Source organism: Aedes albopictus, chromosome 2, assembly GCF_035046485.1.
Source record: "Aedes albopictus strain Foshan chromosome 2, AalbF5, whole genome shotgun sequence".
NCBI classification, from domain to species: Eukaryota; Metazoa; Arthropoda; class Insecta; order Diptera; family Culicidae; genus Aedes; species Aedes albopictus.
In genome coordinates, this window is record NC_085137.1 from 123,381,435 (window position 1) to 123,408,188 (window position 26,754).

The 26,754-nt window shown below is 39.2% G+C and overlaps 1 protein-coding gene across 1 annotated transcript in view; it reads right to left on the reverse strand.

Annotated features, from left to right (window-relative positions):
• Positions 1–26,754, reverse strand: part of LOC115255253 (mucin-2) — a 240,229-nt gene that overhangs the window by 62,106 nt on the left and 151,369 nt on the right. The window contains exon 4 of the mRNA XM_029853199.2: positions 2,462–2,613. Within this exon, the coding sequence (XP_029709059.1) occupies positions 2,462–2,613 (152 nt within the window). The remainder of the gene's footprint in view (positions 1–2,461; positions 2,614–26,754) is intronic.

Genomic DNA, 26,754 nt, shown 5'->3' on the forward strand with positions numbered 1-26,754 from the left:
TTCATGGTCAGACTGAGAAGCAATCACGGTTGAGAATATTCGAAGAAGGATTAACCTCCAGAGTCATGTACGAGTAGTACATTTCGTTTGATAAATTCGTTCGACAAGATTTTCCAAATTTTCAATTACCACTACTAGTACTACTGAATTTAGTACCTTACAGTGGATGAGGAACCTTGACCCGGGAGCGATCGCGTCGTGTACTGAGTACACGCACCATGAAAAATGCACGCATGTGGCACACATCGTGAGTGCAGCGTCCGCTGCAGGTATTCAAAGACGTGACTGCTGGAGGGTTAACGACAACTACACGAAACGCACTGATAAAGGCAATACTCCTGCTAGTACCTCCAAACTCATTGTGAGAGTCGAGTTCATGCAGTCTAAGGAGGCCTACACACCAGTCAAACGGTTGGTCAAACACCGTGTGGCCAAAAAAACAGTTCGCTCCGATTGGCGCAATGTTTGTTACAAACAATCAAACATAGCTCAAATCTGAGCGAGTTGTTCGACCGTGCGGCCAGATTTGACCAACCGTTTCACTGGTGTTTAGCAAGGATGGGAACACTCACTTGCTCACTAGCTTCAGGATATGTTTTTTTCGCGGCGGACTGAATCCAAAAGCTACGTATTCGAGAACTGACCGTATCGTTGTCCAATATAGCCTTATCAGATCATCCGGGTGCGATCCACACCATTTCCCGGTAAGTGTGCGCGTGAAGTTGATTTGTTGTTGGTACTTCTTCTACCTACAGATATTTAATGTACTGTATCCCCAGGTGCCTTTAGAGTCGAACCAGACCCCAAAATACAAATGCGAAAGAGCTTGAGAGAGTTCCTAACCCTAAAATTGATGCTCTAGATCTGCTGAATCAAGCTTCCTGGAGAATACAACTTACGCAGTTTTCTCCGGGGATAATTGGATACCTATAGCGTTACAGCCCAAGACAAATTGTCTAAGTGCTTAAAGTAATCTCACGATCCCAAATTCATCCTACTCGAAAACAAGCTATTATGGCACCGATTGATTCCTTTCTTTTTGTTTTCCTGTGTGCTCAATCCTTTGTTTTACGAAAGATGAAAATGGGAGCCACATGCTTAACCCTTATGTGGCCGACAGTGTACCCGGGTCCCTAACATAAATGGGTAAATACACGATGTGGAAAAAGCATTGTCGGACACATAACAATTAATAAAGGAACCATTACCTTATCTAGCAGTGTTCTTTGCAGATCTTCCGCCTCTGGTCCGATGACAGAGACCATTGCGTCATCCGAAAGCTGTCGTAGCGAACAATTTTCCACGAAACATTCGACAATCGCTCATTCTCTTGTCTCTACTAAAACCAAATTGAGTATCTGAAGAAAGGCCGTTCGATTCAACCCATTTGTCGAGCCGATTTAGAATCATCTTCTCTAGCAGCTTCAGTAAGCACGACATGATCGCAACAGGACGGTACGAGTTGTGATCCGACGCGGGCTTCCCGGGCTTTTGGATGGCTATAACACTCACTCGTCTCCAGTCATCCGGAACAGAGTTGCTCTTCCTATTCTTGTTGAATATATTCAACAAGCACCTCTTCGCAATATCTGGAACACTTTTGAGCAGGTTGAACTTTATTCTATCCATTCCTAGGGCAGAATTGTTACATAACAGAAGCACGAGTGAGAATTTTAGCATCGAGAAGGGATAATCTATCGCACTCCTTTCGAGTATTCGCCAGTACTTGGACCGAATCCGAACAGATTTGCTTTGTGATGTCGAAAATAAATTGGGCGAGCTTTCTGGATCCTGATTAACCGATACCCCGTTGCGCAATCTTCTTCCAGCCTCCCAGGGAGTCCGCATTGACGCATTTTAAAGAAAGATGATAAGGCATGAGTGCATCAGTAATCTCACGCTCCCATTTTAATCCTATTCGAAAACAAGCGATTTCGGCACCGATTGATGCCGTTTTTCTTGGTTTCATGTGAGCTCACTTCTAACAAAAATACAAAAATAAGAAACAATTCTTCAATTCTTTGATTTTAGTAGGATGAAAATGAGAGCCGCATGTTTAATAAGGGAACCAATACCCTATTTATCAATTTAATGCTGTTCAAGCAGAGCTTTGTCACTGAATTGTTTAAAAGACAAGAAGTGGAGAATACAACAATACAGTGACCCACAGTTTGGCTCAAACGGCATAAAACAGCTCAAATCGCATATAATTGTTATTTTTTTAAAGAATTTGTTTTATGAAATTAAATCCTATAATTGGAAGAGACACTGGGATCAAACAAGCATGGGGTTCACGCTGCTAGTTTTGAGTACTACATGACACCTCTTTTTATCCGTTCCATTGATTTTTTTTTACAACTTGAGTCGAAATATGGATTCCATCCACTCTAAGCCGAGACAATGAAATTATTGTGTAATTTTTCCCACAGAGCCTTCAGTTCTGTTGAAGAGGACTACTTACGTGCACCTGACAGCAGGATCCGAAGAATATCTTGTCTATGCAGACCCCTAGGTGGGTGCCGTTGGCTTTGAAGCAATCGATGGCAAACATGCAGATGCCCTCGGCACCGGAACTCCGCACCACGCATGGTAGATGCCGCAGGTTTCGACTGACTACTGGAAAGAAATCGAATGGAGAAAAAAAAAAACGTGATAGGTTATATGTTATATTGGTAATCGATACTTAATTAATTTCAAAGAGATCACTTAAATGAACGCTAGATTTTCGAATTAATGCTAGTTCCCTTGTCGCAGTTGGTCACACGATCGCTTCAAGGTTCTAGCTAACCCTGATACATGGATGGCTTGGAAAGCGCTGCACAAAAAACTGTAAGGGGCTCTCCATAAACCACGTGGTCATTTTTTGGGACTTTTCAAACCCCCCCCCCCCCCCCCCCCCGCGTGGTCATTAGTCCATACAAAAGTTTTTATTCGTCCATACAAAATGGTCATTAACCAAAACCCCCACCCCCCCCAACCCCCTCATGACCACGTGGTTTATGGACAGCCCCTAAGTACAGCTGCCAAATATAATGTCTCACGTAATGTCCTTGTGCACAAAAGAGTATTAAATTAGGCTAAACGCAAAAAAAAAAAAAATACAAATACCATTAACATGAATGCCAAACAGCTGTGAATTCCTCTGCAGAAACTCATAAACAAACCAAAACAACATCTCAAGAAATCACCACGAGCACATGTCTCGACAACTTTCACTGCCGCAATACAACAATAAATTTCCCCGAGAACACGATCGACCGCACGTCGTCGTCATCCACAAGCAGCCTCTCGATCGCACATACCCTTCTCATCATCGCACTCTTCCAACCCGTTTGCTCATGGGCTTCTCCAATCCAGTCCCTCTGGATCCCTCGCGAGAGCGTGTCCGTGCGGCGGCGCGACGGGCGACGGTGGCGGCCCACGATTATACAAGAACAATCCCCGAAGGAAGGAAAGTAAATGACCCACTTAGCCATTTTACTTTTACCTTCGCTTTCTCCAAGATACACAACATCGCGATCGCGAGCGTTCAGCTGCTGCTCGTTTGCACCGCGTTGTTTCCTGGCTGAGTTCGGTTTCGGTTTTCTTCTTCTCGCTGATCATCCAACACACTGGAGAATAGGATTAAATGACATTTTTTTGGAAATGAACTACGATCTTGTTTGTATTAAATTTGCATTTACTTTGAAGAGATTCATGGGGGTTACGCAAGATCAACACGTGACCAACTTCGCAGTAGCTATTGACGAGGTCGTCCATCGTCGAGGGCTAAACTTTAAGACTTCCCAGTATGTAGTACCGTGCGCCTTCTACAGTGTTGATTGTTCGGCGAAGATGGTCCCGTACCATCTTTCGTGAGGGCCCATACCTATAGCCACAGCAGTAAAGGTGCCGGTATTCAGCATGAGGATGATGAGGGTGGTTCGATTTCCGGTACTTATACAGAGCAGAGAGGAAGCTCTCAGTTGATAACTGTCGAAATGTTCATACACAATAAGCTGAAAAGCAGGCTCTGTCCTGGAGGTAACGTTACGCCAAGAAGAAAAAGAAGAAAATGGTCCCGTACCATTCGTTGCAGTTTATCGTGGACCTTGTAAATAGTGGTATTCGGAGAAATGCAAATCGTGTTCAATCGAGTACCTCCCGAGGGAGACACACAGTGCACGCGGTACATAACACGCGCAAAATGGTTGTTGACCCATTTCGGTGGGTACACGGTTAATTGCGACTTTCGAGTGTGGGTTGAATAAAGAGAGCTAATATTTTGCGCATGCCTTCCCCTGTTTTCAGGCCAAGGATAAAAGACCAGAAATGCATTTGCGATCGTGAGGGCTATTTCATCAATTTATTATTGGGGACTGCTGTGGTGTAGGGCCCTGTGTGGGTGACACATTTATTGTAAAGAGTTTCGATTTAACGGCTCGATTTTACAAACCAACAGTTGCTTAAGGCATTCGATTACCTATGGGGTCTTCCATAAACTAGAAGAAGAGGTGATCGACCAGCTCGAACAAATCCGAAACACATCATATTGTTCATGTTATCTAGATAACTCAATTATAATTAGTATGGCACGTGTTGTTGAGTACTGTTCGTCGGATTAAGGTAGATAATCATTATATCCGTAAGCTACGAGAATCGAGTTCATTCTATTATTATCTTCCGTTACCACTGGCACGCGCCAGAAGTTGAAAACCTGTTACACTGTAGAGCGTATGTTCAGAGTATTTTGACTGCATGTTGTGTAATCACTAAATCAGATCTACGTCGAATACAGTAACCCCTCAATTCAATCGTCAGATGGTATAGTGTAGAAAGGAGACACCCACATAGCTATGCAGGGAAATACACGGGTATTTGGCAAGGTTATTCTGAGGATGCATGGAATCGACTACTTCAAGCAGATGTTTATGGAATGGCACTACGAAAAATCCGTTTAACAAGTATCGCGATACTTTTGAAAACGGCCAAATATGGTTGTAACTAACAAATTTCTATTCCTTTAGCACCTTACGTGGCCTAACCCCGTCCAAACTTTTAAACAATTATTGTTGGATTTTTTTATAGAAATGTATGCAGAGATTTATGTGGTAGATTAACTGCTTGAATTGCTTCTGGAATTACTGCCGGGATTTTTCCAGGGCAGTAGAAATTCTTGCTGAGATTCCTCCAGGAATTTCTGCTGGTGTTCACAGCTTTGGCGACGACTGTTTAGTAGACTTTTTGGGTATTTTTGTAACGTTTTCGACTTTTCGGAGATCACATACAGCTTATGTTTTCTGTTTCAAACGTTTCGATCCATATTGGATCTTTTCAGGAAATCGAATTAATTGACGAAGAAACATTTTTTTATTCGTTTCTTTAAAGAAGATCCAATAAGGATCGAAACGTTGGAAACAGAAGGCATATAGTTGTTTTTGATCCCCGAAAAGACTGAAGTGCCACAAAATACCCAAACATTTCGGCTGGTATTCCTAGAGGAATTTTTCTAGGATTTTTTATAAGAATACCTTCTTGGGATTCCTTCAGGAACTTCTGTTAGGAATACTTCAGAAATTCTTGCAGGACGTTTCCCAGGATTTTCTACAGGAATTTATCTCAGAATGTAACCAGACATTTCTGGAGGGAAATCTCAAATAATTTCTCCTAGAATTACTCCGTGGGTTTGCTCAGAAATTAATCTAGGAATTACTTTGTAATTTCCTCTTAGGATTCCTTAAAAAAATACCGGTATACTGGAGAACCATCCAAGACTTTCTTCGAGGTCAACTCAGTTCAACTAATTGAGATGATGTATGTGTGTGTGTATGTATGTATGTATGTATGTATGTATGTATGTATGTATGTATGTCTGTGCGCAAAAACAGTTCACTCACTTCTCACTTTTAAGGCACTTCCCATTCGCCATTTTTTGGATTATAGCTCGAATCGAACCGGAATTTTACCGCATTGTGCGCCATTAAAAATAGTCCGGATCGGACGAGGCGTTCGGAAGTTATGACCATTTCAGTGATCCGGACCAGCTCCGGTAGAAATGACCGTATATAAAACTGAACCAAGCCAAATCATGCGGCACATCAAACTGCGACGATTTTTGCAACTTTTAGCGTGGTTGACGAATTTTGTGATTAAATCAACACTGCAGACCAGAAAATCCACGATGTCGGCCCAAAATTCAAAACGGCGGCCCAAAACTTAAAATGGTGGCTCCAAATTCAAGATGGCATCTGTTTTATGGAGTTTAAGGCTCTAAAACCATGAAATATTGATGTACAGGTATTCTTCGATATAACGTACCCTCTATATAGCGTACCCTCGATATAGCAAATTCGATATAACGTACAACATTGATTTTTTTTTTATTTTTTCCTGGAATAACCCTCAGATCACTCATTATTTTGGTTTCGTGCTAACGTAAGAACACACACAAGACGCGACGCGACACGGACAAAACACTTATCGTTCTTACAAAACATAAAAGGAAATAAACATTTACCTTTTCGTCGACCGGTTTCGGGCTAGATGCTGCCCATCTACGTCCTGTAGATGGGCAACATCTAGCCCGAAACCGGTCGACGAAAAGGTAAATGTTTATTTCCTTTCATGTTTTGTAAGAACGATAAGTGTTTTGTCCGTGTCGCGTCGCGTCTAACCCTCAGATACTCTACGAAATCACTCAAATCATTGCTGTGTTGCAGCATTAGCCTTGTTACCCAAAATTAGCGCAATTTGGGGAAAAAATTAGTGCATGTTATATCGAAGCAAAATGTACGTTATATCGAAACACAAAAAAACGAAATAAGTTTCTTCATTATTGGTTTTGTGAATTCCACGAAATTATTAGATTAGATTAGATTCACGTCGAATACATCAACATTAGCATAACACATATGAATTGTTTCTATGCTTCGATATAACGTACACTTCGATATAACGTACAGAGAGAAAATGTTTTTGTACGTTATATCGAAGAGTACCTGTATTTTGTATGGGAAATATGTCTGGGGTCCAAAAATGACTACCAGAATATCCAAGATGGCAGCTCAAAATTCAAGATGGCGGCAGTTTAATGGTATTTTAGGCTCTAAAACCATGCAATATGGGTATATTTGGTATGGGGAAGAAGTCGAGACCAACGACCAGAATATCCAAGATGGCCGTTTAAAATCTAATATGGCGGCTCAAAATTCAAGATGGCGGCTGGTGGTTTAGGCTCAAAACCCATGCAATATGGGTATATTTGATATGGGGAAGATGTCTGGAGTCCAAAAATGACGACCAGAATATTAATAATGGAAGTCTAAAACCCAAGATGGCGACCTTAGATTCAAAATGGTGGCTATTTAATGGAAATTTAGGCTCTAAAACCATGCAATTTGGGTATATATAGTATGGAGAATATGTCCGGAGTTTAAAAATAGCAACCAGAATAATCAAGATGGCGGCTGTTAAATAGAGTTTAATGGTATAACACTATTTAATTTGGGTATATCTGGTATGGGGAAGAAGTCTTGAGTCCAAAAATGACGACCAGAGTTTCCAAGTTGGCTTACTTAAATCCAAAATTATGACCCAAAATTTGAGATTGCGGCTTTTTTTTTTCAAACATTAAAAACCAGATAAAGGATCTGATTATGTTGCCATGAAATGGATTTTTATTATACGTATGAAAGTGCGATATTCATCAACATATCACTTGAGTTTCGATGAAAAAAAAACTCGAAACTTGATTGACCGCCCGCAGTTGCAACTCCAGTATCGCCAGATCAGCTACACTCACACAAGGAACCAATAATCTGGCTACTTGGGACTAACAGGCATTTTCAGTGTGAGCGTTGGTGGTCTTGAATTTTGGGCGACAATGGCGCCTGCTGCGTCAGTTTCAGGTTGCAGGTTAATGTGGGGAAGGGGCGGGAAGTTACATATGATTGCAATCGCTTGTTGCCAACAAGCCGTTGAATCCTCTGCACCTGCACAAGATCATGCGGATGTCGGTGTATTGGTGGGAAATGTTTTTATTTTTTGGCACAGGGCTCATGCATTGGTCCATAGATGACAGGCGTAAAGTAATAGATTGTGTGGAGATTACTGTGAAGCGCGGCACAGTTCGCTTGGTTGTATAACTTGTAGGCGTTATATGATAGATGGACACTGTGCTGTGATGAAAGTTGGAAGGAAGGGAAACGGCTTTTTTTTTTAAATCCGTTTCTGGTTCTAGTGATTGCTACGAACATACGATTATATAGGAGATGCACAGCTGTGTTTATAAAAATAGCAATGAAAGCCGTTTTCCATACAAAATGGCCAAATTTGACATGCTGTAACTTTGTTCTGCTTTGAGCGATTGAGCTTAAACTTTGACAGCGAACTAAAAATATTGTGAATATCGTTTTAGCAAAATCTGAGAATTTTTTAAGCACGTGGAAAAAAGTTAAACACTATGTGAAATTGAACAAAATAATAGCAGTGTTTGTTTTGATTAATTCTTTTTCAGCCAACATTTTCAAATGTGTTAACCTCATGCATTAACTTGTAATCAAGGAGAAAACTGTTTAAATAGCGTGCGAAAATTTGCCTAGCTTCTTCAAGATAAAGCTACATTTCAATTTATTTACACTGCTATTATTTTGAACAATTTCACAAAATGTTTAACTTTTTTTCACGAGCTTCGAATATTCGCAAATTTTGTTAGAACAAAATTGATCATATTTGTAGTTCGCTGTCAAATTTTCAGCTCAATAGCTCATAGGAGAACAAAGTTACAATATGTCAAAGTTGGCCATTTTGTATGAAAATCGGCTTTCACTGCTATTATTATAAACACAACTGTATATGTAGAAGAGAAAGAGCATGTACATGTAGGAGAGAGAGAGAAAGTAGATAGAAATATACAAAGTAGGAGGAAAGGGATGAGCTAGGGTTTGAACCCAGGACCTTCTGCATCTGAATCAGAAGCGGTAGCCACTGGACCACCAAGCTCGTCTCATTTGTTGTTGAAATGGGTTTTCGAAGACTTGAGAAAGGCGTCATCACCGCTAGGGTTTTTAGGGTTTTTTGAAAAGTGAAAAGTTTGGCTGTCCCGATAATTTTCTCTATAAAAAAGATTTTCACCATGGCATGGATGTCTCCAGTGATATCTCTTGGTATTCTTCCACAGAGATATTTCCAAAGACTTTCCAGAGAATAATTTGTAAATCAATTCAAGTATTTTTTAGAAATTGTGGTAATAAGCGTGCTTTCCCGGACAGGATGCATTTCCTCCTTTGATTTGTTATCAAATACCGCTGCAATACTTTTAAAATTATTTTCCATGCACAATTGTGCTGTTGAGCGATAACAGTTTATTGCTTATTTTTTCATATGTTTAGTCTTTGTTTCATGTAATGTAAAATGTTTCAATAATTCATCCATTACTTATACCTGTATGTGTGAAAACAAACTTTTGCGTTGCCACTGAGGTTTACCAAAACAAGTTTAATAAAAAGTGCACAAAAACCGTTAAACATGAAAAAGGTTTATCTGTCTCATATTTTTTATTTACGAGTTATCTAGGTACTCAAAGCTAGAAATCGGAGGATAAAGAGTAGTTCTTTCAAATGAAGAACAATAATAAATGTTTTGTTGGAAAATCTTAAAGTTCTGGAAAGCCAAAGTTGATCGGTTTGAATGGAAATTTCAATTTTTTGCGCTCCGTCCTGAAAGGGATTTGGAAATTCTCTTGAAATAATTGAATTTCAGCAACCCAGTGCCATACTCAAACAGCACTAGAATTCATCATATTTTCATTTGTGCAAATATAGGGTATTGGGATGCTTCATTGTCATAGTCCCCTCGTTCTTCCTATCATAACGTAAACCAAAAAGATCGGGGAAGCTATGCGATAAACAACTGTAATATTTCGTTTCAATGCTAGTATTTTAGAGCATTAGCATGGAATGAAAATGTCACTTTGTTTAGCTTTTGTACACGCCATGATTCTTCGGCTTAGTGGGTAGTCAATTCACATGATCATAAATGGTATGATTCTGTAACATTTCGACTTTACTTTTCGATAACTGAAAATTTGATGCAACGGTCAAAGACACTTTTTTGAATTTGTATATTTGTTTTCAACAAACAATAACTATTTTACAAATTAAATGTGGGCCGAATATCGAGGACATTTTTTTCAGTCTAGACTGCCCCAGAGAGTATGTACCCAAGTTTTGGCTCATTAGTAAAGTGACGTCAAAAACATTGCTTGCAAGCATGGTGACTGTAACTGTGTATGATTTTGTGTAACGTTGACTGTTTTCGTTCTAAATTAAGAAATAACTGTATTTTAAGTGATTGATTTATAGTTTTGGGAAAATTTGGCTCCGATAATGTAATTTGAAAATAAGATTGGTGAACAAACAGTGATAATACTCCAGCAGAAATATTGAAAAAATGAGAGAATAGTGATTCTAGCGCTCTGAAAGCAATAGGCCAACGTCGTATCCACTAAATACTGTATTCGATGAAATTTGGGATGAACATAGAAAATAATATATAACTTTTGTTAGCGTTTACAAAAATGACTAATTTTTTTATCACGAATAGTATATTATGCCTAGCTAATACCATAATTTTTTTTATCAAAATCGGTTGAATATTGGCGGATATATCGTTGAAACAAGGAACTTGCCATTTGAGAATCTTTGGCAAACAAACATTTAGGAAAATATCACTTTTTTGCCGTTTCAACTCTGGAGCCAAAAATACTGAACCGATTTCAATGAATTTTTTTTATGTACGTGACGTATGTATGTAGAAGTATTTTGTTAAAATTTCATTCAATTTGATCCAACCGTTAAAAAGGTATAGCCATATATGTCGCACTATGTCACAATAAGCAGATGTGGTTTTTAGTACAGTGAAATTCAAACTGCTCTGACTCCAAAAGTACTCAACGAAAATGGCTTAAATTTTCACGGAAAACAGTTTAACACAACAATTTTACTTTGTCAAAGTTTCATAAAAATCGGGACAGTCAAAATAGTGCACGTGGAACTAAAAATGGTTAAAAAGTAGGGTGACGATGGGTATTATCGGCAGGTTTGTTCTCTTCGTCATGGGGGGTTTTTGTGGGCCGAATTGTCTGAAATTTGGGCATACACTGAAGTTTTTTTTTACGACGGTAATGGTCCCGCGTAAAAAAAACCGCGTTATTTCAAGACCCGTCGTAAAAAAAACCGCGTTATTTCAAAAACGCGTTTTTTTTTAGGACGGACCGCGTAAAAAAAACCGCGTAAAAAAACTTCAGTGTATAACTCAGCTTGGTTGGGAAGGATTTGAGGAAAACTCTGAGACCTGCAGGTTTAAAAAAAAAAACATGACGAAGAGAACAAAACTGCCGAGAATACGTAAGTTCCCCTACCTAAAATTTACCTTGAAGCGATTTGAGCTTTGGATATTTACAAGAAAAAGTAATGAATCGATTTCGATCAAATTTATATTGTTAAGAATATGGAGCTAACAAGGGAGGGTTACGATAATGTCCCCCGGGGATTTCAACCGGACTATTATTGTTGCATTCTACATGTGAAAATATGAATAAATCCAAATCTTTTCGAGTGATGGGCCAGTGGTGTAGTCAGGAGGGGCCCTCAAAGGGGCAAATTAGGCAAATTATAACATTATTGAAAATGCTCAAACGTCATCAAAATTTAAATTTTAAAATGTATTGTAGTAGAAACAGGCAGAATATGCATGAATACATGATTTCGTATCAAATTTAGTTTACCATAAGCATTGCCAGGTTGAGATGGATGATAAACAAGGTGCTACGTTCAAAATAACTTCAACTGGTTCTTACCCTGGCATCGCCTATGGTAAACTAAATTGGATACGAAATTATGTATTCATGCATTGCATATTATGCCTGTTTCTACTACAATAAATTTTAAAAATTGACGTTTGAGCATTTTCAATAATGTTATATTTTGCCTAGTTTGCCCCTTTGACGGCTCCTCCTGACTACACCATTGGTCCATCACCCGAAAGGCTTTGGAGTTATTCATATTTCCACATGTAGAATGCAACAAAAATAGTCCGGTTGAAATCCCTGGGGGACACCATCGTAACCTTCCCTTGTAAGTTTTCAAACGTTTTGACGAGGTAACAAAAAAGTTATAGCCTGAGCATTTTTTTAAAAGAGTGCCCGAATGTTCTAATATCTCATTTTATGATATCGAAAATATCTGCGACAATAATAAACAGATTTTAATGAAAATTGTATGGTATTAGCTACACATAATATACTATTCATGATCAAAAATTAAGCTATTTTCGCGAACGCAATCAAATGTTACACAATATTTTCTGTGTCCAAATTTCATCGAATACAGCCTTTAAAAGGCCAATTTTTGTACCATAGATCAACATTGCATACCATTGCATCGAACCTTTTCAACGTAATTAAGCAAGTGGAAGTTAAGTTATTTTTCTTCCAAGTGATGAAAATATGGTCAACATATCATTTCTAGTGCTAATAATTCACAAATTACGGTCAAAATGGTCAAAGCCGCTTGCATATTAGGCCAAAGTATGGTACATATACCCTATTTCAAGTAATTCTAAAATTCATTAGAAATTATATTTTTTTATTTTTTGATCACTTTTTTAGACTACCCTAACCACGAAGTTGAATATACAAATAGAATATTTTTGGATGTACAACAAATCCATCAAGTAGCATCATTATTCTGAGATCCACTATCTCGGCTGAACAATCGTTATCCACGCTGAAAATCTTGACATCCAACCAATAAATCATGTTCCATCGGTAACACTCGAGTGAACCGTATTCCTCATGAAGCAGAACGTAAGGTACTATCATTGAGCAATCCAAGCGAACCGGTAATAAAGTTGCATAATAGCAACTTGCTACCACAGTTCTTTTGCCAATAACGCAATGCGCTGGTCGGTTCTTGCTCGAGCATTGAACGGGGCACAGAATTGTTCACATGGAAGCTCGCACACGCCATGGGTGGTGTCTTTTGCTCCGGTCATCTAGATTCTTAACTCGTTCAACAAGTTTAAGAAAAGGGAATTTTTGTTCGCATGAAGTTGAATTTCTTCGCAAGGTGAGCGCAAAATTATGATTGTTTAACGATTTCGCTGATGACTAACGGAACCTGACTGCTCTAGGAATTCAGCTGTTTTAGAAAAAGAAGCAATAGCTCATTATTGAGATGAAGTGGGACATTATGAAATATAGTAAAGATTACTTGAAAGATGATCTACATTCATATTGATATGTGTCATGTGACAAACGATATGAATTTGTTAAGTACTGTGCACTTAGATATGTAAAACTTACTACACATTTGGTGGTTGTCTCACAGCAAATAATCTTTAATTTTAAAACTACATATATTTTTCAATGAAATTGCATTTCATTAAGTTTTGAGTTGCAGATTTAAGGACAAACGTCGTGAAATCCCCGTTTCAACAGCGTATCAAAATTTTAAACGCACAAATCTCGAGAAGTAAGCTTCATGCAAAAGTGCATTTTATTATTCTGTTCTTGCTCACTTGTAAGAAGCTTAAAATAAGAAGATCAGGTGCGCTGGTTTTGTTTACGAAGAGATTTGTGCCCTTGAAATCGTGAGTAGGTGCCAAAGTCGGCCATTGTGGCGGCCATTTTGGGATTCTAACAAGTCTGTCCTTAACTTACTTTGAGTCACTTTGATAAGGATAATGATCCATTATTTACATACCTACTGATTTAAATATAGACGGTAATTTTGAAGTTCAATATCAATGTTCACACAGCTCGGTAGGCATGCAAATCAGCTGACATTCTTCTTCTCGCCTCACCTCGAGCAAGTTTTGCATGACCCGTGCCCAACCACAAAGGTCAGCTTCCTGATCCAATAGTTGTTGTTGTCGCTGCTGTTATTGGTAGCTACATTACCTGACGTGAGAAACTAAATCTTCAAGTTCCCTACCCGAACCGCAACTTCTTTTGTTCTTTCGTGTCTGCAAACATTCTTCGGTGGTTCTGCAACCGACGACGACGGATGGGCGCTAAGCTGGCGATTCGTGTGAACTTGCGCGATATCACCCCGCTGACCCCATGAGCAACCGTGTAGCCCAACACACTACCGCCACCAGCAAATTTATGTTTTCGTACCAAACTTGTTTCCTACCGTCGTCGTCGTCGTCATCCACATCATCATCTTCGCCGGCTTCGGGGAGGAACGACATCTTCCAAGACATCTTCCGTCCCTCCGTCCGCGTTCCACCAACCGTTTGGTAATGTGGTTGCGATTTGGTAGGTACCTACCGCTACCTACTCACGTTGTTGGTGGCGAAGTCGCTAATCGCGCGCGCTCTGCTTCACACAGTTGGGATGTTTCGTTCCTTCCTTAGTTTTGCCTTCTTCCTTTGTCACGGTCATTACCGGCAATTTAATCACCTCCCGCCGGAGCCAAGTTCAAAGAACATCATCGGATGGCGTATCAGGGTTTTATGCCTGGCTGTGGGGAGTTGTCTGCTTATTGGTGTAATGTGGAATATAGCTTCATCAGATTGAAGTAAATAAATTTATTGGAGATGAACCAGCCTCGGGCTGAAAATCTCCCCAATAAAGCTAATAATAATAATAATAAATAAATTTATTAATAAAACTTTAACAATCATAATCAATTTGAACTTGCTCAAAGTAGCTGCATGCTGCTTTTACCCATATGTTGGTATCAGATATCAGATAGCCGGCTCCAGAGGCACGTTATCCTCCATTTGGGATATTTGTGCCATCGCCATAATAAAACCCCGTTATAATTAACATTTGAAGCATATTTATAGCTCCGCTTTCGAGTCTCGGGACGTGCAAGACTTCTTTTGACATGATTGCTCTTCATTTGTGAACATGTACAGATTATGAAAAAGGGCATGACAGGGAAATACTGGAAGGGATTTCACATTGCATAGTTTAAACTACTTCATGACCTCCATACCTATGCGTACGCTTTGATTTATTTGAAGGGCTACGTTCATGTCGTCGATTAACACGAACTCCTCACTGAGCAACTACTCCAACGAAACGGATAGTTAGTTATTGATGAAACAACCGGAAGTCACCTCAGCATACGCGCAGAATCTTGAGGCCGCGTTGCCAGACAAGGGCGAGCTCGATGAGGCCCCTCTAGAGGACTGCTGGAGTACAGTGAAAGCAGCCATCAACGACGCAGCCGAGAGCACCATCCGGTACGTGGAACGGAATCGACGGAACGAATGGTTCGACGAAGAGGGCAGAACGTTTTTGCAGGAGAAGTACGCCGCGAGTGCGGTAATGCTGCAGCAAGGGACTCGACAGAACGTGGAACGTTACAAACAGAAGCGGAAACAGCAGACCCGCCTCTTTCGGGAGAAAAAGCGCCGCCTGAAAGAAGCGGAGTGTGAAGAAATGAAACTGATGTGCCGTTCCCAAGAAACACGGAAGTTCTATCAGAAGCTCAACGCATCCCGCAAAGGCTTCTTGCCGCGAGCCGAAATATGCAGGGATAAAGACGGAGACCTCTTGACGGACGGACGTGAGGTGATCGAAAGTTGGAAGCAGCACTTCGATCTGCACCTGAACGACGTGGAGAACGTAGGCACGGGAGCCCACGGCAACGGAGGAAACGACGACACCAGTGCAGCGGAGGACGGAAATGAGCCAACTCCCACGCTGAGGGAAGTTAAGGATGTCATTCACCAGCTCAAAACCAACAAAGCAGCTGGTAAGGATGGAATCGCAGCTGAACTCATCAAAATGGGTCCAGAAAAGTTGGCCACATGTCTGCATCGGCTGATAGTCAGGATCTGGGAAACCGAACAGCTACCGGAGAAGTGGAAGGAAGGGGTAATCTGCCCCATTCGCAAGAAAGGCGACCATTTGGAATGTGAGAACTTCAGGGCGATCACTATTTTGAATGCTGCCTACAAAGTGCTATCCCAGGTCATCTGCCGTCGTCTGTTACCTAAAACGAATGAGTTCGTGGGAAGTTATCAAGCCGGCTTCATCGACGGCCGGTCGACAACGGACCAGATCTTTATTGTACGGCAAATCCTCCAGAAATGCCGTGAGTACCAGGTCCCAACGCATCACCTGTTCATCGACTTCAAAGCGACATACGACAGTATCGACTGCGCAGAGCTATGGAGGATCATGGACGAAAACGGCTTTCCTGGGAAGCTGACTAGACTGATTAAAGCAACGATGGTCGGTGTGCAAAACAGCGTAAGGGTTTCGGGTGAACTATCCAGTTGATTCGAATTTCGCCGGGGACTGCGACAAGGTGATGGACTCTCATGCATACTCATCGCTCTGGAAGGTGTGATGCGACGAGCCGGACTCAACAGCCGGGGAACGATTTTCACAAAATCCGGTCAATTTATGTGCTTTGCGGACGACATGGACATTATTGCCAGAATATTTGGGACGGTGGCAGAGCTGTACATCCGCCTGAAACGCGAAGCAGCAAAGGTCGGACTGGCGGTGAATGCCTCAAAAACAAAGTACATGCTGGTAGGTGGAACCAAACACGACCGGATCCGTCTGGGTAGTAATGTTACGATAGACGGGGATATTTTCGAGGTGGTGGAGGAATTCGTCTTCCTCGGATCCTTACTGACGCCTGACAACAACGTAAGCCGTGAAATTCGGAGGCGCATCATCAGCGGAAGTCGGGCCTACCACGGGCTCCAAAAGAAACTGCGGTCGAAAAAGATTTACGAGACATGCTCGAAGAGGACCTACAAGTACTCGGAGTTTTCGAGCGACGCGTGCTAAGGACGATCTTTGGCGGTGTGCAGGAGAACGGTGTATGGCGGAGAAGGATGAACCACGAGCTCGCTGCACATTACGGCGAACCCAGCATCCAGAAGGTGGCCAAAGCCGGAAGGATACGGTGGGCAGGGCATGTTGCAAGAATGCCGGACAACATCCCTGCAAAGCTGGTGTTTGCGACTGATCCGGTTGGCACAAGAAGGCGTGGAGCGCAGAGAGCACGATGGGCGGACCAGATTGAGCGTGACCTGGAGAGCATTGGGCGCGACCGAGGATGGAGAGTGGCAGCCACAAACGGAATATTGTGGCGTACTGTTGTTGATTATGCCTTGTCTTAAATGTGATATTGAACAAATAAATGTATGTATGTATGTAGTTATTGATATACGTTAATAAAATTGGCTTTTTAGCGGTGTTGAGATAATCATATATTCTGAATCTGCACTCCAAACTGAGCAAAAATCCAAATTTTCATGAATGTTGGTGCCCGGGAACCTATTTTAAAAGCAATTTGAATGTTGTGTGGCAGCGATTTGTGAATCACCCCTCGACGCATTTTATAATGGGCGGAGCTGTCAAGCAGTTACCCATCTGTCAAAAGGTGATTTTGAAAAATCTACCCAAAATAGATTTTAGGTACCGAAACAAAGTTCTAAAAATTTGATTAAAAAAAATCATAGTGGCTTAGAAATAATGCTTTTTCGTATAAAATAAAAAAATCAACACATTTTTCAAAATTTAAAAACATAAGTATGTTACTCATTTCGCAGTTTACAAAATCGCATTTAATCATGACTGTTTTCTGATTTCAGTTTACTCACACTTGAAGTTCAAATCATTGTTCAACCTAGTGTTGCAAAATTTGGCAAACCCGCATACCACGGAATGAATCATCCACCGCGTTGTATCCCACATAACCGGACCAACCCAAACAAAGCCTGCTCGCCCACACCACAATTCCATCAACACTCGACCGACGACCGCTGCTGCCGCAACAACAGCTCAACAGCTGATGTGTCATTTATGGCGATTGAATTCACTTTCACCTTTCATACGGTCGTTCGGTCGGATATGGGCTGCTGCTGCTTCGACAGCTGATTTTGGCTTGCAAATGTAAAGTCGGAATCCGGTTTTCAACATTCGCGATTGACGACGACTTCGACCGCATATTCATAGGTATTATGATCGTTGGTAACGGACTACCATCGAGCGACAGGGTGTCTTAAGGTCATAACATCTCTAAACTGAGTCACGAGGATGTTCGTGGGATCCAGCAGCTGATTGAAGAGATGTCTTTAAGGCGAAACTGGAAGCATTTCCTCATTTTTTTTTGGTTTATGATTTTTTATTAAATAACGAAGCAATATTTTTCAAATCGGTTTTCGTGAACATGTAGAGTATGGATCAGGGTATCTTCTGAATTTTTTACGCGGTAGAAAATGTTTTTCGTTTTTGTAGAAACCATTTTTTAGTGAAATTTTGTTCAAAAATGGTTTCTGCAAAAACGAAAAACATTTTCTACCGCGTAAAAAATTCAGAAGATACTCTGATCCATACTCTACATGTGCACGAAAACCGATTTTGAAAATATTGCTTCGTTATTTAATAAAAAATCAAAACCAAAAAGTGAGGAAATGCTTCCAGTTTCGCCTTAAACAGTGATTCAGAAGCAAATTTCGAAAACATAATTCCATGCATCTCGTTTACAACAACCAATCAGTCGGCAACAGCTTCACCATTCGACATAAGAGGGAGAAATTGGTTTCGCCCGACGGTAACAATTACCCAGTGACCTTAAAAGAAAGTGAAAACTCATATGCTCCTTTAAGCATAAGCACGAGTGACAATGATTGTTCCTCTTGTGCTTTGTCATGTAGTGATAAGGGGCCGTTCATAAACCACGTAGACTTTTTGAGGGGGAGGGGGGGTCTAGCCAAAGTATACGCTCCATACAAATTTCAAAATTTTTGTATGGACAAAAGTCTACGAGGGGGGAGGGGGGGGGGTCTGAGATGACCAAATTTTGGTCTACGTGGTTTATGAACAGCCCCTAAGGGGTTAGTGTTTCCTTCTGAAGAAAAATTAAGATGTTTTAGTTCTAGTCCAGGAACATATCAGCATAGTTTCAAAATATTCGTAAAAAGTTTAAGTATTTTCAGGCAAAGTACGTTTAATTGGCAAATTGAGAGATAAATTTGTGAAAAAAATACCACTTGTTTTGGTGGGATTCGAACCCACGACTCCGTTATCGCTAGTCCGGCGCTTTAACCAACTAAGCTACAGAACAAGTTACAACTCTGCAGAATAGAAAGTCAAACTGGATTCGAAGCACCACCCTAAACCGGGTCCGTCTTTCACAACTTTATCTCTCTTTCGGCCAACTTTATCTTCTTTCGGCAAAATCTCTAATTTGTCAATTAAACGTACTTTGCCTAAAAATACTTCAAGTTTTTACGTCTATTTCAAAATATTCATCGCGAATCTATGTAAGATGTCATAATTTCAATTTTCCAGAAAACTCAGCCTCCGGTTTTTTTTTAATTTTTTTTCTGTAGAAAGCTGACTTATAGCCTCAAAATTTGCCAAGTAATCCAAGATGGTCAAATGCCTCAACCTATTTTTTCACGAATTTTTATTTTTCATCAATTCTAAAATCATGAACAGGAACCAGTTCATGGGATTTTGTATATCAAAGATAGATTCAACGTAAAAGTTTCAATGAAAAAAAAAAAACTGCAGAATTTTTTTCTTAATATATTAAATTGATTTCCCAATAGTTGTATTACACACGGAACTTACTTTAAACAGATTACTTTCACCTAATTACAAATTGTATAATCATTTGCAGGATCTCAAAAACATCAAATCAATCGTCCTCTAACCACGTTTCACGTTCTGTAGTTATGTATTGACAGAGCTGTCGAGCACTTGTTCCTTTGTATCGGCGAATTCACTAGTCTTGCCGATTTTCTAGTCCCTAAAGAATTATCGAGTTGCGATGGGGATCTCGGTCGCGTTGCATTGTTCAAAGGAAAAAGTGAAAATGACGCGTGTTTGGGGCTGGTGCACATTGTCCTTCCTCGTAAAGTGACAAAAATTGATGTACACTTGGTAGCAAACAGTATTGCAGAATATTTTAAGGAGTTAAGGAGGGGTTGCGGTCATTCGACAACAAGGAACTGGGTGAGATTATTCCGAGTTTTCTTTTCTTCACATACTAGAAGAAGTTGGGGTAATTTCGCCAATGCGTTTTCATGAGGACTACTGTTGGCTGTAATATCTGCAAATCAATCTTGTAGCTCTGGTACAGGGCTAATATTGAAGCGATAAAAATGTTAGAAGAAAGTGATTGCAGTTCTAAACTATCATTGAGCAAATTTAAAATAATTGGCTTAATTACCTCTAGGACTGTCGATCACAGGTAACACATGGGACTACTCTTAATAAAATACATGATTCGAAAATAACTATCTAAGCTTGAAAGTTCTCCGTATACTCTAAGTTCAATACTGTGGAAAACGCGCGACTATTTCCGTGAGTCGGTTGGCTTTCTTGGTAGGGAGATGGGGACGCGAATATTGAATGTGAAATCAGAAACGCGTGACAACTTTCGTGGGAAAGTCGTTTTTCACGGTAGTGTAAACGATCAATGCGGTGATGCGTCTAATATAGAACGATCGTTGACGTATGTGCATTACCCTTACTATCGCGACCAAATAAATCATAATCGGGATGAAAACCGCGGCGTGTACTACCATATAACTAGTCGATCATATCGCCTACCAAAGGTGGCTCCAAGATCCACACTTTACCCTACCCTACTAACAAATATTTACTCCTTCCCGAGACAATTGTGGGGATGCTGAGGATTCCACGGTTTCTAGTAACAACGGTTGTCGAACTAGCATTCCTTCTCCTTTCCCGATGACCGTATGGGTGTGGCCAGCGCCGTTATTGACTTTAAAAATTGAACTCTCGAATTGTGCACATTGAGAGTGTCTAGCAAGTCCCAAGCACCATTCATTGGATCTATGTGCAACTTCGGTTGTTCTGGTCAATCACGGATAAGCACTACGATGTGTACGGTTATCTTTGCTTTGGTTTGCTTTTTTAGTCCCTAAAGAATTATCTTGATCCCTGGAAGAGTTTCTGAAGGAAACTCTGGAAGCCATTTTTGAAGCATTTTTGAATTTGTGAATTTCTGAAGGAATCACTGGAGGAAATTTAGAAACAGTCTGTGGAAGATCATTCGAAAGAACTCACAGAGACTTTTCTTAATAACACAATTACATGTAGTCCATGGAAGAATCCCTGAAGAAACACCCGAAACTATTCCCAGATTATTGGTTTTCTTCGAAAGCAATTTCCGAAAGATTTTGTAAAAGAAATCCTCGTGAAGTTTGTAAAGCAATTCCTACATATTTCTTGTAAGAATTCTCTGGTGATAGTTTCCGAATGAAGGTTTTTGGAAAGCATTCCTGAAGGAATTTTTAAAATATTTTCTGAAGGAATATCGTAAGGAATCCTTGGAAGATTATTTAATGAAATTTTTGAAGAAATTTCTTGAGGAATTTTTAGACTAACTTCCGAAAAAGTACTTGAGAATTTTCTCAAAATCAGTCTGGAGAAATCTGCGAAAATTCCTGAAAGTTTTCTAAAGGGATTATTTGAGGAATTTGTGAAGAAATTCATGAATAGTTTTGCATAGTAATTATTTGAGATTTTTTTAGAGAAAATTTCAGAAATGTTTCTGAAGGAATCTTCCAGGTGAAGTAATTTCTTAAGACTTAAGAAATTTATGGATAAATGTATGAAGTTGTAAAGATTATGGAAGATTAAACAACAACATTTTGTGAAATATATGTAAGAATAAAGTAGTCTCTGGATAATTTTTTTGGAGGATTTCTGGAGAATTTCATGATATCTTTTCTAAAAGATTACTTTGAGAAATGTTTGGAGGATTCCTTAGTGAAATTTTATGAACAAAATGTGGATGAATTCCTAAAGCGATCAAAAGAATGATTTTTTTGACGATTTTTCGATGGCATCCTTGAAGGAATTCTTGGAGAAATTTCTGAAACACTCTTTGGACAAAATTCCGATGGAATTTTTGGAAGATTCCTGAAAAATTCCCGGAAGAATTTCTGAAAGAACCTTTGAATGATTTTGGAGATAGTTTACGAATGAACTCTTGAAAGTTTTATGATAGCATTCCTGAACATATTTTCGGAGGAATAACTAAGCATCCCGAAGAAGATTGTTCAATGAAATTCTTGATGAAATTTCATTAAGAATCGTTAGACAATTTCTAAAATAAGTCCTAGCGAACTTTCTGGAACATAACTGGAGAAATTCTAATATTGAAAATATCATGGAAAGATTTTTTAAATGAATTTATTAAAAAATGTCTGATAAAATCGACGAATATTTTTCAAAAGGAATCTTTGGAGATTTTTTTAGAGGAAACTTAAGAGGAATTTCTGAAGGAATCTTCCAGGTAAAGGAGTTCTCGAAGTATTTTATGGAGAAATTATTGAAGTTGTAGGATTGAAAAATAAAATTTTCTGAAATTTGTGTAGGAATCTCTGAGGAAATCTCTAAAGTAATCCATGAAGACAATTTCCGAATGAATACTTGAGAAATTTTATTGGAATAATTCGTGTAGAAATACTTCCGAAGAATTCCCGTAAGTATTTTTGACGGATGTTTTTTTTTCGAAGTTTTACTGATAAACCAAAGCAAGAATAGCAGAAAAGTTTTCCAGAAAATTTCCGAATAAATATCACAATGAATTTCTGAAGAATTCTTTGGAAATTTCTGTTGCATTCCTTAGTGTAATTTTATAATTACAGAATGAATTCCCAGAGCAATTCCTGAAGAAAATTGAATGCATTTTTGGACGATTTTTCGAAAGAATCCCTGAAGGAATTCCTGGAGAAATTTATGGAGCATTTCTTGGAGAAAATTCCAAAGGAATCTTCTGAAGATTTCTGAAAAACTCCCGGGAGAATTTCTTAAAGTATCTATAAATCATTTTGGAGATAGTTTCCGAATCAACTCTTGAAAGTTTTATTGATAGGAATTTCTTAAAGGAATAAGGAATAAGGAATTGTCAAAGGAATAACTTATGATAATCAAAAAGAATTCTTCACCCGCTCTATCATTCATGCAACAACAACAATAACAACAACAACAGAAAAGTGTAGATGTTTATCTTAATCCATTCGAAGGAAATCTGGATTGTGAAAAGAAACAAACCATGTGCATTGGTATAATAGAGTTCAGTTGTGTGCCTTCAGGGAACGGAGATGATCATAGCTGAGAGGAAAGATGCGCCCGTCTAGCAAATTGGAAGCCGTGGGTTCGATTCCCACCGGAGCTCATGGATTACTTTTCCCAATTGTAATCTCAATTCGTTCATCGAACACGTGTTACACTTATTTTTCCTATAGTTTTATCTCATAAACCTTGATTGAGTTGAATCAGCAGCAGATCAGCAAGGTACTACTGTTTTCATCCTACTCAACGATACTCTTTTTGTTTTGGTTATATTGTTTGCCTTTCTCGTACACTAAGTGTACTGGAAAGGCTATTTGTTCACTCAAAAAAATGATTTTTCGAAAAAAGGCTTGGAGGATCAAGCCGCATATACCAATCAACTCAGTTCGACGAATTCAGATGATGTCTGTTTGTGTGTATGTATGTGTGTATGTATGTATGTCTGTGCGCAAAATAAGTTCACTAATTTTTAAGGCACTTCCCATTGGGCGATTTTACGGATTATAGCACGAATCGAACCAGAATTTTACCACATTGTTTGCTATTAAAAATGGTCGGTTGAGGCGTTCCGAAGTAATGGCCATTTCAGTGATCCGAATCAGCACCAGTAGAACTAGTCGTATATAAAACTGGAGCAAGCGCTATCATGCGACACATCAAACTACGGCGATTTCTGTAACCTTTATCATGCTTGACAAATTTTGTATGGAAATCAACACTAGAGACCAAAAATTCCACGATATCGACTCAAAATTTAAGATGGTGGCCTAAAACTCAAGATGGAGGCTCAAAATTCTAGATGGAGGCTTGAAATTCCAGATGGCGTCTGTTTGATGGAGTTTTATGTTCTAAGACCAAGCCCACTCGTGGGCTTAATACTACACACGCAACAGCACGTCGTTAACGATTTTTAATTTCGTTACCCACCCATTTTCGCACCGGTCGTTCGTTTCCATCTGAGTAAAATAATGATCAGTCGCCTTTGCGCACCGGTGGTCTCTATTCTATCCGTACCATCGGTTTTTGCACTTCTGTAAATCATCGCAATATTTTGTGTATTTCTATGGTGTTATTGCAAATCTTATTCAGTATAACAATCTGTGCTCATATTTTGAAAGAAGGGGTTTTGGATAAGACTGAAAACTGTTAGTTAAAAATGAACTTAAATAAATAATTCCCTTGGAGATTTGTACCAGTTTTGGTGCGTTTGAAGATATCATTTTCTAAATAATGTATGATTGTATTTAATCCCGGAATTCAAGCAATCTTTTTTTAAATTATATGTTTGTTGCTTACTATATGACTTGTAGGTTGAATTTTTATCTAAAATAATATCCATCTCATCAATTTCCATGTTGCCTTTCTCGCAAGATATTTATCTGGATTTGAGAATATGAGCATCTTTTTTTAATAATTAGGTTTATTGAATAATTACATCCCTTACATTTCCAAAACATTTATAACGTAGTTGTCTCCTTCACAACTTCGCGTAGGTCAAGATTTTTGAATCCTGGTCATAGTAGAAGCAGTCTTCTAACAGTCTGCGATAAGTTTGCGCAACCTTTTTTCATTAACGTGTATTTTAACTTCAGCTTATTCTATACTCAGTCACAACCTTTTAGTTACAAAGCATCAATCGGAAATCTTAATATATATTGCGATCCTTTGGATGCTGGTATATGAAAATTTTGTTGGAAGCAGATTATATGCGCTTGAAGTAGACTGCGTATTTGTCAAAGTACATAATGAGCCCACTCTCCTTTTTGGCACTTCATACAACAATTGTTGTATTTTAACATCCAACACCTTGCTTTTGCTATAACGAGGAACCTACAATATGGCAGTCCTGCACACCGCCTATTTTAATTGATGAAACTTGGCAGCTCGACTACATTTTTTTTAGATTATTATCGGTATGATTAAAGTTTGTTTTTACAAAAAAAATTACTGAAGCGTTTCTATGATATCTGAATTGAGTTAGGTACAGTCAAAGCATTTTCGAAAAATCGTAACTATTCTTATCTAATCTTATACATACGCAGCCAGTACGGAATCACCCTGGAAAGCAATCGTGTTACTTTTCTTGTCAATATTGATGCTTGCAGCATATCATAGATATGACACATGCATCAAAGCGGCCAGGTCTGCTGCATTGTATTTACGCGCAAAGATGATTCTTCGAAATACTTGCAGTACAGAATATTTTCTTTCGGCAAGGTACTTCTCGCATTTACAGGGGAGGAAGGATGCGTGGACATATTGTACCACACGATCCAGATAACATGTTGATGAATATGTTTTAAATATATGAAAATGTGGATAAAAGAGCTGTGAATAAATGTGTAATATTGGAAAGATCTCCCCAATTGTTGGGTTGTTTTTATAGATCTAATGTCGAACCTCCTATTCTGTATGATCGGTGTTATTCGCATGGGGTCTTCGCAGATTTTTTTTCTGCTTTGCCTTATTGTTTCTACAAGGGTGAAGTTACCCATTTCGCACACTTTCTTCCTAATGTCTCGTTTATTTAATTTATATTTTTAAATTTATATTTAATAAACCACCCATTGACGACCACCATTTTCAAAAACAGCAATCAAACCAAAACACCTTTGCCTTTTTCGAAATATTCACGATAAAACGAAAGGCGAGGCACAGCTCTTTCAAAGCGGGGGATCTCAGCCCGGAAAGTGAAGAAAGAAAACCTTGTGGTCACTTATTACCGTCACATGATATCTTTTCGGGTTAGAAAATACGCACATCTTCTCGCCGGAATCTGCGACGGATGACGATAATTTTGGAACTTGTCGGAACGAACTTCGCGAGTTATTTATGTGGACATTTTTCTAAATGTGCGAAACCAAACTTTACTTGCTGCGTAGAAACCCCGGCTCAAACATGTACGTGTTAAAATAGCAAAACTCACTGAATCACTATACATTTCTTCAAATATTAATTTCGAAACGATTGGCCGAATCAAAAACTAAAGGTGTGATTATGAACAATCGTATCTATTTTTATAAGAAAATCAATACATTTTCGTTATGCATGATCCTAAAATTGGCGAAGAAGGGAAAACTCTATTCATAACATACATAAGCAAAGCTTGTCAATTTGAACCTATTATTTTTCTTCGTTTGTATTGTCACTCTATCACAATTGTATGTCAGACAATTTGTTGTGTTATTCGTGTAACGATCTATGTTTTGGTTGAAAATTTCAAAGCAAGTAAAAATAAAATTTTTAAATATTTGATGCAAACTAAAATAAACTCCTACCTATACAAAACAAGAAAATCATTCTCTAGAACTATATAGGTACATACCTGGCAACAAATCCATGCTCATGTTCTTTCGTCTCCTCTTTACGCGAGAGAGCGCACGAGCCTACGGATAGAGACCGTACTTTGCGTGTCTCTATATTCTAAGCCCCGCTACGAACCGTACGTAAACTTTTCGCTTTCGAGCCCTACTTAGCAGCGACCGGTGCGGTTCGCTTCTTTGTTCGGGGCTCTACTTAACGTTAAAACGCTTGATTGAGCCCATGAGTGGGCTTGGTCTAAAACCATGCAATATGAGTATATTTGATATGGGGAAGATGTCCGAAGTCTAAAAATGGCGACCAGAATATCCAAGATGGCACCCTTAAACCCAAAATTCAAGATGGCGGCTGTTTAA